Source organism: Octodon degus, unplaced genomic scaffold (assembly GCF_000260255.1).
Source record: "Octodon degus isolate 3935 unplaced genomic scaffold, OctDeg1.0 scaffold00072, whole genome shotgun sequence".
Classification (NCBI taxonomy): Eukaryota; Metazoa; Chordata; class Mammalia; order Rodentia; family Octodontidae; genus Octodon; species Octodon degus.
Window position 1 is genome coordinate 1,683,368 of NW_004524648.1, and position 14,546 is coordinate 1,697,913.

General features: G+C 45.9%; 1 protein-coding gene and 1 pseudogene across 1 annotated transcript; both read left to right on the plus strand.

Moving 5' to 3' along the window:
- Window positions 1–520: 520 nt before the first annotated feature.
- Window positions 521–3,296, plus strand: Tlcd2 (TLC domain containing 2). Its single transcript, XM_004635344.2, has 4 exons — window positions 521–696; window positions 902–984; window positions 1,187–1,269; window positions 2,332–3,296. Exons 1-4 carry the CDS (start codon window positions 521–523, stop codon window positions 2,779–2,781), a joined length of 792 nt encoding a protein of 263 aa, XP_004635401.1. The 3' UTR covers window positions 2,782–3,296.
- LOC101575845 overlaps window positions 2,518–14,546 on the plus strand; it is a 14,035-nt pseudogene continuing 2,006 nt past the window's right edge.

The window sequence follows — 14,546 nt, forward strand, 5'->3', positions numbered from 1 at the left end:
GGCTCAGGCCAGTGGAGTGAGTTGCTCTAGTTTTTATCTCCAGGGTTGCGAGGGCGAGTGGTGAGAGATAACCGATAGGTGAGAGATGAAGCCGGGACAAGAAGGTGAAAGTTAGTAGGGCGGGGCTCCAGAAGTATCAGGTGAGATAGCAATTCCGAGGGGTTTAGGGCACATGGCGCTGGGGACAAATCCTTACTGACATCCCAGAAGGATCCTTGAGTTGCACGGCTTGGTGGTGTCCAGGAGCCCCCAAACAGCGGTCCCTAGCTGGAGCGGGACGCGTTCGTTCAGTCGTGGTGGCTCCGTAGGCGGTGGCCCCACGGCTGCTCCAATCGCTGCCCAGCTGAGGGGTGGGGGCGTGGACAAACCCAAGAGAATATAGCAGATTCCGAGGGCTGGTAGGGCGAGAGAGCCTGGGGGTCCAGCCCGCAAAGCAGATACTCAACCCGTGCAGGGTGGGGTGTCCGCTCAGGGGTCAGGCCCAAAGAGACGGACCAGGACCGCGCTGGATCACCAGGACATGGCGCCCACAGAGCTCCTGGCAACCGGCGCCTCCTTCGCCGTATTCCGGGGTCTGCACTGGGGGCTGAAGCGGCTGCCCACGCCGGGATCTACTGCTCAGGACCGCTGGAAGTGGCGGAACCAATGTGTCTCCCTGATGCACAGCCTGCTCACCGGGGCTGGGTCGCTGCTGGGGTGCGGAGCTTGCGGGTTGGGCAGGCATGGTGGGAGGGGTGAGAATAAGGGGACTGGAAAGCTGAGGTTAGAAGACCTGACCGGAACTGAAAAGAGACCTTCAGAGTCTGAGCCTGGAGTGCCGTGGGACTGTGGGAGGACATCCACACCACAGAGAGGGTCAGGGTTATACAGAGACTGACCCTGACTTCCTTATCTTCTCCAGGCTGTCGCTGTATCCCCAGATGGCCTCAGACCCAGCTCATGGCCACCCGTTTTGGGCCCTGGTCCTGGTGGCAGTGTCTGTGGGTAAGTCTGAAGCGAGGGTTAGGTCAGTGAGGGCAACTGTGGATTCAGAATGCCACGACTCGTTTCCCCACTTCCACAGGAATTAAATGTTTCTGGCATCTTCCTGAAGCGACCTAAAGTGCTAGGGAAAACAAGGCTGAAGCTACTTGCCTGGCTGTGCACAGCTCTGGGGAAGCCTGACATCCCTTTCCTGTCTCCACAGGGTATTTCCTGGCTGATGGAACTGACCTGCTGCGGAACCAAACCTTGGGCCAGACTTGGGAACTTCTCTGTCATCATCTGGTGGTGAGAGTCTGAAAAGAAAGGCCAAGAAATGGAGGCTTGCCCAACCTGGAGTCCCAACCCTCTTTTTAGTTTTCTTGTTTGTTTGTTTGTCTGAAACAGGGTCTCACCAATGTAATTTAGGCTGGTCTTGATCATGCTACATAGCCCCTGCTGGCCTTGAAGTCATAGCAATCCTCCTGCCTCAGCTTCCTGAGTGCTAGGATCACAGCCATGTGCCACCATGCCAGCTCTGCAGTTTGCGGTCCTCTGACTTTCCACAGAGTTTCTGACTCTTGGTGCCTGATCCTTCCGATCTTAGGCTGAATGAGGGCAAGGGATTGACTGCTGGCCAACCTTGGGAGTCTGTGCAGGGGTTTGGCACCCTTACAAGGGTCCAGCTGATAGCTGGTCACAGAAGTACTGAATATGGATCTTTGCTGAGAGAAGCAGGAGCCCTGGTATAGGATGTGGGGATGGAGCATAAAACCCAAGAACAGAAGTTGAGAGGTATGATGCAGGTGTGTAGTCCCAGTATTGCCAGACAAGAATGCAAAGCAAAGAAACCTAGAGTTGAGAACCCCTGGACCGCCGGGGAGATGGCTCAGTAGAATCAGCGCTTCCCTGGCAAGCGCAGGGTCCTGAGTTCAATGCTCGGTACCTCAAAAAAAAAAAAAAAAAGAGAACCGCTGGACCAAGGTAACAATTAAGTTGAGTATGGTGGCACAGGCCTGTAATCCCAGTCCTTGAAGCAGGAAACTTCGAAGTTCCAGGCCAGTGGGCACTGCATAGAGACTTCAAGTCCAGCCAGGATTATATAGTGAGGTCCTGTCTCAAACAAAACAAAAGTTAACATAAAGTTCAGGTTTTGGAGGTGGCCCTACAAAATTCTGAGGGACCCCTTGAATAAAGACTAAGAAATTGGGCCGTCGAGATGGCTCAGTGGAGTAAGAGCTTCCCTGGCAAGCGCAAGGGCCTGAGTTCAATCCCTGGTTCCACAAAAAAAAAAAAAAAAAAAGGCTAAGAAATTGATACATGATAGGTACAATTCAGGGAAGGTCTTCTGACTTTGACATCTGTCCCTAGGTGGTGTGCTGCTTCAGTTTTGTTGTTCTGTCTGGCCACTACGTGGGCTTCTCTGTGGTATGTCTGTTGGTGGAGGTGAACTCCATCTGCTTGCACCTGAGGATCCTGCTGCTGACTTCTCGCCAGGTGCCCTCTGTGGCCTTCAGTATGACCAGCTTGGCCACCCTGACCACTCTGGTCCTCTTCCGTCTGGTACCACTGGGATGGATGAGTCTCTGGATGTTCCAACAGCACCACCAGATACCTCTTGCTCTGATCATTCTTGGTGGAACTGGGCTGTTCACTGTGAGTGCCATTTCCATCAAAACAGGTCTCCAAATTCTGATCAGCGATGTTCTTCAGCCCCGGCCCCATCCATCTGTCCCTAAACACGAGGAGAACAAGAGGACCAGGACATGTTGCAATGAGCCTATTACAAGGGACGGTTCCACTCTGAACTTCAAAAACTAGAGAAAAGTGGCAAATTCGTCTTCGACCAGCCTTATGGAGTGGACTAGAAGATAAGTGGTCTTCACTATCCAGTCTCTCATGCGGTAAATAGCTGGACTGGATTACCAGTATCTCAGGTCCCTACCTCTTATCCCCCTTCTTTTTTTTCTACCTTCATCTTAGGAGCTAAGAAGACATGCTGACATTGGTGGCTGGGTGGGAACCTAGATTACTGTTCACTAAAGTCTATCACCATATGAGCACCATTTCCAGAAAGAGAACTCAAGAGGTACAGCCAGAGCTCTCAACAAAGGGTAGCAGGAGGTATAAAGCTGGAAGAAACTTCCAGTGACAACAGAAACCCTTTGCTCCAGCACGAGGATGGATAAGGATCCAAGAGATCTGGCATGGAGGGGATAGAGCCAGAAAGTTTGAAAAGAGACCCCATGTATGACCAAATCTTGGCAGTGGAGAAGAGGGCTTAAGAGATATGACCTGGCCAGACATAGTGGTGCATGTCTGTCATTCCAACACTAAGGAGGCTGAGACAGGAGGGTATCCATGAGTTTGAGGCTAGCCTGAGCTACATAAACAAGTTGAAGTCCAGCCTGTGCTATATAGTAAGACCCTATATCAAAACTAAAGAAACAAACAAATAAATACAAATAGATATGATCTGTTACCAGTAGAGTTGTGTGTGCCCACTGCCGAGTATCAGAAGAATGCCAGTCTTACAATTGCTGTTGATGTTTCTAGTTCTCAAAGCTGCACTACAGGTACCAAGTTTGCATTTAATACTAGTCTTACTCTATCCAGTCTTCTTAATTTTCTTTAATATCTTCTTTACAAAGAAAATACAGAGGGCTGGGGAGATGGCTCAGTGGAATAAGCACTTCCCTGGCAAGTGCAAGGTCCTGAGTTCAATCCCCCGGTTCCACCAAAAAAAGAAAGAAAATACGGATTCTTAGATGAATGGTCATGGGGCTATGTCTATCTTCTTGATTTTACTGTATTTTTTGGTTGAATTGTTTTTTAGGGAAGGGTTTTTTTTGGAGGGGGGTGGTTTATTTTTTGTTTTTGGTGCCAAGGACCGAACCCAGGGCTTCCAGCTTGCAAGACAAGCATTCTACCACTGAGCCAAATCCCCAGTGCCTATGTCTATCTTCTTAAAACAGCACTGAAATCGTAGAAGGAACTCAAGTGCCCAATCTAGGTGCCTAGTATAGGGATTCCTTAGTCTCAGGTTTTATGGAAGACTGAGGGGAGAGGTATAGCAGGTGAGAGGAGGCTCCCTTAGGCTGCAGAGGGGTGAGGTAATAGGTGACCCTCTTCTGAGACTCAGCCAAAAAGCTTTCTTCCCTCTATTGTTTCTGCTGCATTTTTTTTTTATTGCACAAGACCCTTCTGCAAAAAAAAAAAAAAACCCTTCTCTTCTCCATTAGAATAGCCACGTTACAGAAAATGTAAAGCAGTTAGGGTTGCTACTCTCCAAAACAATGGACAAAAACAGGTAACCCTTAATCTTCCATGGAAAAGAGATACATGTGCCAAAGCAAGAGACAGGAAGCTTTAAAAAAAAATACTGATAAGAGACTGAAGGAGAGGAAGACAAAGAGGGTGACAGAGACAGATATACAGAGATTGAGGGTTGGATAGAAAGAGAGAATAATTGATTGCATAGGGGAGATGGAGGCAAAGAGACTTTAAGAACTAGCATGAAAAGTGTTGGCACAAATCCTGAAAACAGCTGTGATAGATGCTGAGAAGGACTTAAGTCATAGAATTGGTAAAATATTCATAAACAAAGAGGATAAGAAAGGTAAGAAGAAAGGCGGACAGGAAGGAGCCCCCAGAGCAGGAGGTACAGCTAGTCTAGACAGTGAAAGTGAGAAGTCTGAGGAGAAGCGCTCTACTAACTCAGGAGAGTTGGCTAGCACAGTGGCAGGCCCTCAGGTCAGTTGGCTGAGAACAAAAAGGAGGGAAACAGTGGAGGGGGATTGGGCCGAGCAGTTGAGAGGCCGCAGGGCAGAGAGGAGGGGGCCACCATAGAGTCATTGAGGAGGAGGGGATATGTTGATTTGAAGACAACCAGGTATAGTGCCAAACACAAAGATAGCCAGGGTTCTATTCCCTGTGTGCCATGCTGGCCCTGCCCCCATGGTGCACTGAAACAGTGACTGAGACTGGGCTTGATGGCACCCGTCTTTAATCCCAGCACTTGGGAGGCTGAAAACCGGAGAGTCACTGTGAGTCTGATCTGTGTAGTAAAACTCTGTAGACCCCATACTAAAGTACATTTTAAAAAATATTCCAAAGACAGAGATACTTGATAGTATGTAAGAGGAAGGACCAAGAACTTGGCCGTTAGGAAAATGTGGTTGCTCTTGTAGGTCACCTAGTAAAATGCACACATTTTGTGGTAAGATTAACCACTTGGGGTGGACAGGACATAAATGGACAGAGATGAACAGTAACTGATCAGCAGAAGCTGGAAGATGACAACCAGCATCTGAGATGTACAAAGAGTAAACAAGGGGATGTTGAGGAGAATCACAGGGAGAAAAAGGAAGCAGGACAATTAATAGATATCCGAAAGGAGGAAGAAAGGGCCAGGGATGCAGCTAGGCGGCATAAGTACCTGCCTGTCAAGCACACTGCCCTGAGTTCGATCCCCCGGTACCAAAACAAATTGTAAACAAAAGAAGGAACAAAGAAAAAGAGGAACACAGAGATGAACAGAGGGAAAAGCAGATATAATAGATATGTGGGAAAAAAGAAATCTCTGCCTGAATCCCAGCCTGAGAGGCCAAGGCGGGAGGATCACAAATTCTAGCTCAGCCTGGACAATTCAGCAATTTACCAAGAACCTAGCTCAAAATAAAAATGTAAAAAAGGGCTAGGGATATAACTCAGTGCAAAGGCCCTGGGCCCAGTTAGAGAAAGAGGGAGGGAGGGAGGTAGAGAGAGGGGGAGAGAGAGAGGTGTATGCTATGCCCAGTGGTTCCTGCCTATAATCCTAGATACCTCGGAAGTTTTGGTGGGGGGAGAAGGAGTTCAACACCAGCCTGAACAATATGGTGAGGCTTCCAAGAATGAAAGATCTGGGTGGCTGTGTGGGGAGTTGTGTGAATTCGGTAGCTCTGCTCCATAGAAACTGAGATGCAAAGGGAAACTGTGACAGAGATGAAGGAACAGCTGTCAGTGTAGATAAACACAGGCAGAAGAGCAGAGGATTTAAATATTATGAGACCCCAAACTTGAAAGGCAAGGGTATAGGAAATAGACGAGTAAAGTAGATTTTCTTTTCTTTGAGACTGGATTTCACTGTGTTTCCCAAGCTGGCTGAGAACTCCCTGGCTCCAATGGTCTTCCTGCTTCAGCCTTCTGAGAAACTGGGAATACAGGTGCTTGCCAAGTACAATGTTGTTAGGCAGTTTATCCTTAATAGAGGTATCTTCAAAACTAATTTTCCATCTTTTTATGTATGTGTGTGGTGACAGAGATTGAACCCATGGGTGACATTGAAATATACTCAAGCCTTTTTTATTTTTAATTTTGCTAGTGTCAGGCCAGGGATATAGCTCAATGGCATAACACCTGCCAGGCAAGCACAAGGTCCTGAGTTTGATTTGTGGTACAAAAAAATTTGTTAGTGTCTCACTAAATTGTCAAAGCTAGTCACTAATTTTTTATCCTCTGGCCTCAGCCTCCTGAGTAGCTGAAATTACAAGTAAGTACCACCATGCTCAGATTTTTTTTTTCAGAACCAGGGATTGAAATCAGGCCCTTGTGCTTGCCAAGCAAGCACTTATTCTACTGAGCCATCTCCCCAGCCTACCATGCCTAGCTTGATATCTTAACCAAATACCTTAATTGACAAAAAATGGTGTCTGTCTTGAGTTTTCAAAGAAGTAGAGCAAACAATATGTGAAGAATCTGTTCCCTAAATATGGATTAAGGTCAATATTAATTTGTATGCCTGGCAAGTGCAGGGTCCTGAGTTTAATCCCTGGTACCGCAAAAATAATAATAATAATAAAAAAATAATAATTTATATCAAATCAAATGTGTTCTTGCTTTGTTTTGATACAAGGTCTTGCTATGCAGTTCAGACTTCTAGTGATCCTCCTGTCTCAGTCTCCCCAGTGCTGAGATTACAGGTGTATGCCACCATGTCTGGTTTCAGGGCTGGCATGGTGTGCCTAGGGTTCTGGGGCCAGCACAGCATGCAGTACCAGGGATTGAACTCAGGTCCTTACACTTGCCAGGCAGGCACTTAAGCTGCTGAGCTATCTCCCCAGCCCCAAGTTAAGTACTTTGGCACTGTTATAAATTCAAGGTGACATGAGTACCTCTCTTGGTACTACTTGATAATATCTATGAGAAATGACCAAGGACTTGCCCACTGGGAATATGTGGCTATTTTTGTGGGCCACCTAGTAAAATGTGTACAGAAAAGGTAAATTAGGAGAACACAAATGGACTCCTGAAGAGTTTGGGATCAGACAAATCTCTACCATTCTTACTCAGTGAGAGTTCAGGAAGGTGGTAGATTATGGTTAGTTTAGTTATGTAAGTAGGAATAACATCAACTGGAGGATGGGTGTGAGTCAAAGAATAGTCAACTAGACCCTCCTTGGTTGTTTCTTTTTAATACCAAACATCGAACTCAGGACCTTGTGCTTGCTAGTCAGGCACTTGTACCTTGTACCACTGAGCTGTATTTCCAGTCCTGGGCCCTCAATAGGGAGGCTCAAAAATGCAGACTGGGCTGAGGGTAGAGCAGAATAGTAGAACATGTTCTTAGTATATGCAGGGCTCTGGGTTTAACCTGCAGCAACACCAAACAAACAAATGAATTGAAAACCAGGTTGGCAGAAGTTATGTTTGGTGCAAGTCTGGTCACCACAGCAGCGCTTGTCAGACCTTACATGGTCCAGCAAAGTGGTCTAAAAGACTGACCCCATACCTGCCAAGCTACTTGCTGCTGAATTCTTCACTTCCTAGGATTGAACCCCAGCCACTGTGTTCTGCCTAAGCAGGTACATTAATCTGCTGAGCTGGCTGGCTGGCCCTGATAGTCACTCTTTTAAAGAAAGTACCTGTATTGATTTTTGGAGGGGTGTCTTTTTTTTTTTTTTAATTTTATTTTTATTTTTATTTTTATTTGTGTGTGTGTGAGAGAGAGAGAGAGAGAGAGTGTGTGTGGTGTGTGTGTGTGTGGCCAGCTCAGCCCACCAGGGGGCGGGGCTGGCTGGCATGTGGTGCTGGGGGATTGAACTGCGGTCCCTGATGCCTTGCCAAGCTTGTTCTAAGTAGGTGCTTTAGACCACTGAGCCATCTCTCCAGCCCCTGGAGGGGTGTCTTTTTGAGACAGGGTCTCCCTATATGCTTCAGGCTGACCTTGAGTTCCGTTTGCAGCCTAGGCTGATCTCGAACTTATAACAATCCCGATGCCTGAGCCTCCTGGGTGCTGGGATTACAGGCGTGCGCCGCCACACGTGGCAGCATCTGTGGTGAAATGAAATGTTTCCTTAGGGTCATTTTCTTAAGGATTTTTTTTTTTTTCTAGCTCAGGCTGCCTTAAGGGCGGGTCTAGTAAGGCATGGGGAGCTGGGAATTGAACCGAAGTCCCCTGTGCCTGACTGGGTTTGCACCAGCAGTCGCTTAAACAATTGAGCTAACCTGCAAGCCCCCATCATTTGCTACAGGGGCACCATCCCTGGTTGAATTTGTGTTGTGCTCTTCCCATGTGTTGAGCATCTTTTACATATCATCTCTTTTAATCCACACAGGGGTGGGGAAATAGCTCAGCGGTATAAGTGCTTGCCTGGCAAACACAAGGTCCTGAGTTTGATCCCTGGTACAAAAACAAAAACAAAAAAGAAAAATCATTTAATCCCACACAACAGAGATTTACCTATCAATTTTATACAGGGACTGGGGCTGTGGGGGAGGCTCAGAGAGACTGAGTAGTTAGTAATAGGGCCTAGACTCCTCCTGCCTCAGCCTCCTGGATGCTGGGACTATAGGCATGCACCACTATGCCTGGCTTCAGATAGGACTTTATTTTGTTTTTCTGAGACAGTATCTCACTATGTAGTCTAAGCTGGCCTTGAATTCATAGTGATCTTCCTGCCTCAGCCTCTTCAGTATTGGAATTACAGGTGTACACCACCACACCTGGCCAGTCTACTAGGGCTTTTGACTAAGATATGTTCTAAACTTGCGAACCTAGGATACAAGAGAAATTTCCTAAGCATAAAGACACCACAGAAAAAGAGAACTCACAAACAGGAGGATCACTACGAGTCCAGCCTGTGTAGTGAGACCCTGTACAAAAAAAAAACAAAGTGGGGGGGCTACAAGACAGCGCAGCAGACTAAGTGCCTACTTAGGCAAGTGCAGGGACTGGGGTTCGATCTCCAGTACCACGTGCTGCATCGGCCCCACCCCCAGTGCACTGAACCAGCCATGGAGTCTGGGTGTGGTGGTGCACACCGTGATCCCAGCGCTGAAGAGGCTGGAAACAGAAGGATCGCTAAGAGTCTGACCTGCACAGTGAGACCCTGTACAAAAAAAAAGAAAAAAGAAAAACTCACAAGATGGACAGAGATGTCTAGAAATTTGAAGTAGATTAACCTGACTTGTGAGTATAACTGAGTAAGTAGGAGAGAAACAACTGAAGTGCGAACAAAACAAAGATAAATTGAGTTTAAAAAAAAAAAAAAAGTCATTTGGGACCCTGGAAAAGAGAACCAACCTCAATTCAGAAAGAACAAAACAATAAACACCTCTCAGATTTGCTTAAGTAGGCAGGAGTTGAAACCGGCCTGCCTAATGGATAACCTCCAAGACGGTGCAGTCAAGTCGCGCAGGTGGCGCGCACCTGGAACCCCAGCGCTCCAGGACGTTGCTGATTTAGCAAGACCCTATCTCAAAATGCCAAAGGACTAGGATTTGTAGCTCAGTGCCAAGGCCCTGGGTTCAGTCCCCAGTACCAAAACCAAAAATCAAAAGGGCTATCTACTCTTAGTTTTTCATTTTTCAGAGGATTGAAACTTAGAGAAATTTCATGACTTCTCCTAGCACGTCCAGGCTGTTCATTGCCCAGCCAGAATTAGAACCCAGATCTTTGAATTGGTTCAGGACTTCTTCGCATATCCTAAATTTCTCTACCTAAATAGAAAGTTGATGAGTAAAGAAACTTCAAGAACTATAGGAACTATGGGAGCCTGCTGACAACTAAAGCTAATCAAGTGAGCTAAATTGCCTCTAAAGTAGTATTTATAAGTCAGGAGGTTTGAAGGCCAGACTTCTATATACCAAGTATTGATTTCTGGACTTTTCAATAAAGCTGTAACTGTGGAGGGCAGAGGTTCAGTTCAGCTTTCCTGCACAAATGTGAACAGCACTTAGCTTGGGGTATTGGGGCACAGCATCTGCCTCCCATCTGGCAAAAGCCAGCCCTTCACTGGCTATGCCTTCTGCAGGGCCTCTCCACAAAAGTGTCACTCAGACCAGGAAGCGCTTTCTGCAGAGATAAGAATGCAAGACATATGGGCTTTAGAAGTAAAATGACAGCTCATTAGTGTGGCTCAAGAAAGTCCCAGGATGGGGCTCTTAGCTTACCACCATCAAAAACAGCTCTGGAAGAGTGTCTGCTGTCCCAAGGACAGTTAACCATTCCTTAGGGCTCAGCCTTGCCCTCCTGCTCCGGCCTGCCTGCCCGTGGCCTTGAGAGGGCTCCTTCATCTCTTTGACCTTTGCTGGTTACCACTGCTAATCCAGGAGTGGACAGACCCACAGGGAGACTCTCTCTCTGCCGTGGATCCAAAGTCAAGGGAGGACAGAGAAGCCCGCAGGACCTGAGTCACATATCCTGATCAGGGCCAGTGCTGCCACTCCCTTCTCCTTAGCAGTTTGTCCAAACAAAATTTTCCTCTTGCTCCAGCCCTTCATTCTCTAACCCCAAATCTTTTGGTTGTTTGTATTGTTTTGTTGTTGAGACAGGTCTTGCTATGTATTTCAGCCCAATTTTGATCTCACTATGTAGCCCAGGTTGGCCTCACATCTACTGCCGTCCTCCTGCTCTGTCCTGAGAGGTGGGATTCCAAGTGTGTGCCAGCACACCTGGTCCCAACCCCAAATCTTATCAGAATCCAATTGTTCTTCCCAACCCAGAGCTACATTAAGAGGCATACTGGAACCCTGGGGACTGGAGGAGGGAAGCAGGGCACAAAAACAAATACATTAGCGTTTCCTTGATATATATTGAATCTTTAAAATTGATATGGGCTGACCAAATAGCTCAGCAGATTAAAGTGCCTGCAAGCAGGTGCAGGGGCCAGGGGCTGGGGGTTTGATCCCCGGTCCTGCCGTGCCAGCCCCGCCCCGGCAGCACCCTGAGATAGCAATTAAGACTGGATGTGGTGGCACGTACCTGTAATCCCAGCTCTTGGGAGGCTGTAAACTGGTGGATCACTATGAATCCAATCTAGTAGTGAGACCCTGAACATGCTGTAGGCACTTCTCTAAAAATAAAAAAAAAATAATTCATATAAACTCTGTATTTTGCTTCAAAATTTTTCCCTATTTGCCTTATTTTATTATTATGTATTTATTTATTTTTGGTACCAGGAACTGATCTCATGACCTCATGCTTGCTTTGTCCTGAGAGGCAGGAGCCATGCTGCTGAGCTATATACACAGCCCCCTATCTGTTTTAATATAAATTACCATTTGAAATAATTTAGAAGTTATAATATTTTATTTTTTACTTTTCTTTTGTATTTTAAGGAAGGGTCTCATTACTGTATTTTAGGGTGTTCAGGGTCTCTACTAGATCAGACTCATAGTGATTCTCCTGTTTACAGTCTCCCAAGTGCTGGGATTACAGGTGTGTGCCACCATGCCCAGTCTCAATTGCCATCTCAGCATGCCCTGGGTATGGGACCAGCACGGCCATTTGATTTTAAAAAATTTTACAAAATGTCCAGTGAAACTGTCAGTGTTGTGATCTAAGACTGATTCTTTTCTTCTGTGCTTCCAAGTTTCACCAGTACACTTTACTTTTCCATATTTTCTTGTCAACAAATATGTCTGAAGGGCCTACTATGTCCCAGGCACACAGGAAATGCTACCAAAGTGAATAAATGAGTCAGAACCTGGTCTCAGGGGGCCTGTAATCAAGACTATGTCAAAATGAGAAATTGGGAACTAGACATCATCCAAGAGAGGGAAAACAAAAGTGATGGATATAAGGCAGGGGAGATAGCTCGGCAGCATAAGCGCCTGCCTGGCAAGTACAAGGTTCCCATTTGATCCCCTGTACCGCACACAGTGCCACTTTTGGGCATATGGTGCTGATGGCGCATGCCTATAATCCCAGCACTAGGGAGGCTGAGATAGGAGGATCATTATGAGTCTGAACTGCATAGGGAGACCCTATATAAAGAAAACACTCGGGAATGAAGCAGGAGGATGGATGCAAATTCAACTGCAACCTAAACCACAGAGTGAGACCCTGTCCCAGAACTTGAGAGCAAACAGATAATATATAGAGGATTGTAGGTTGCATTTTAACTTCCAAGGAGCTGTCCAGTACCTGACTTAGGGTCTTTCCTCCCAAACCACATTTTCCAGTGTCCTCCCAGGCTGTGTGCAGAACTGCCGTAGACTTACTGTGTAAGAGGGGAACATGGGGCTTATCCTGAACTACACCCCCATCTTCACCGCACACACACACAGACGCTTAATCACCAAGTGCAGAATGGCTTTTACCTCCATGCACTCCTTTACATCTCTGCTATACCTGGCTTAAGTAACGTAATGATGGCCTCATAACTATTTCATGTAGTAGCCGGTCTGTGGTTGCTAAAATGTCATTTCTTGGGGCTGGGGAGATAGCTCAGTAGAATAAGTGCTTCCCTGGCAAATGCAAAGGCCTGAGTTCACTCCCCAATTCTGGAAAGGAAAAAAAAAAGTCATTTCTCTGTGTTATCCCGCTTCTTCTTAGGAAAAAAATCACTTTGTGGTGCATACCTGTAATCCCAGCACTCGGGAGGCTGAGGCAGGAGAATTGTTGTGAGTTTGAGACAAGTCTGCACTCCAAAGTGAGCTCAAGTCCAGCCTGAATTGCATAGAGAGAACTTGTCTCAAAAAAAAAAAAAAAAAAGTCTCGCATGGAAGATAAGACATCATAAAACTCTTACTATACTCCTCAGAGTGATGAGGTACTATGTTGTAACTAAGGTAATAGAACATGATACTGCCTAAAGAAACATTAGGAAAGAATTAAAAGGAGTACTTGGGAATTAAGAGTCTGATGTGGGAAATAAAAAAAATTCATAGAATGAAAAATAAGGGCTGGTGAGATAGCTCAGGGACTAAACACCTGCTTTGGCAAGCGCAGAGACCAGGGTTCAATCCCCAGTCCCACAAGCTGTGCCGGCCCTGCCCCCAGGGCATGCAGAGACAAGACCCAGTCTAGGTGTGGTGGTGCACGCCTGTAATCCCAGTGCTGGGAGGCTGGAAACAGGAGGATCACTATGAGTCCAAGTGAGGTAGTGAGGCCCTGTACACAAATGCACAAATGAGAAAAAAGAAGAAGAAAAATGGAAAATAAAGTTAAGGAAGTCTCCCAGGAGGAGTATCAAATGTAGAGATAGAAGAGAAAAGTTGAGCCAGGTGTGGTGGTGCGTGTCTGTAATCCCAGCACTTGGAAGGCTGAGGCAGGAGGACCATTACAAGTTTGAGACCAGGTTGTGCTACAAAGCGAGGTTAAGGTCAGCTTGAACTGCGTAGTGAGACCCTGTTTCAAAAAGACAAAAAAAAAAAAAAAAAAGTTGAAACAATCATAGGATAAGAAACTCAATATCAAAATAATGGGAGACCCAGAAAGACAGAACAGAAAAATAAGTGAGGTTAATCATCAGTGAAATAAAATGACTCAAACTGCCAGATGTGGTGGCACATGCCTCCTACTTCAGTGCTCTGGAAGGCTGAGGCAGGAGGGTAGTGAGTTTGAGCCCAGCTTGGGGACTGTAAAGACTTAGGGGAGACTGTCTCAAAATAAAAAGGTTTAGGAATGTATCTCACTAAACCTTTTTATTTTGATTTACAATAAAAGATTTGGGGCCAGGGAGATGGCTCAGTAGAATAAGTACTTCCCTGGCAAGCTCAAGGGCCTGAGTTCAATCCCTGGATCCGGAAAAGAAAAAAAAAAGTCCTCTACAATAAAAGGTTTGATATACAATACAGAAAACAAAACAAGACTCAAACCCAAATGGTGTGAGTTGCTACACTAAACTGTTCATGCAATGCTCAGAACAATGAAAGAGAATAGACCCACATTTTAAAAAAACTCATATAGGGCCGGGGCGATGGCTCAGTGGAATAAGCGCTTCCCTGGCAAGTGCAAGGGCCTGAGTTCAATCCCCGGTTCCACCAAAAATAAATAAATAAATAAATAAATAAATAAATAAAACTCATATAGAAACTTTAGAACATTGAGATTAATGTCCCAGCAAGGAAGAGAAGTTACAGATAAATAACTTAAAGACCAAAATAACTTAAGACCATCAAAATAACTTAAGACCAAAAAATAAATAAATAAATAACTTGGGTCTTTTCAACATCACCATTTTAGCTCTGAGGACTAAAAAGTAATAGATAGGTGAGGGTTTTTTTTTTTTTAATTTTTTTTTAACATTTATTTATTTATTTAGTGTGTGTGTGTGTGTGTGTGTGTGTGTGTGTGTGGCCAGCTCAGCCCACCAGGGGGC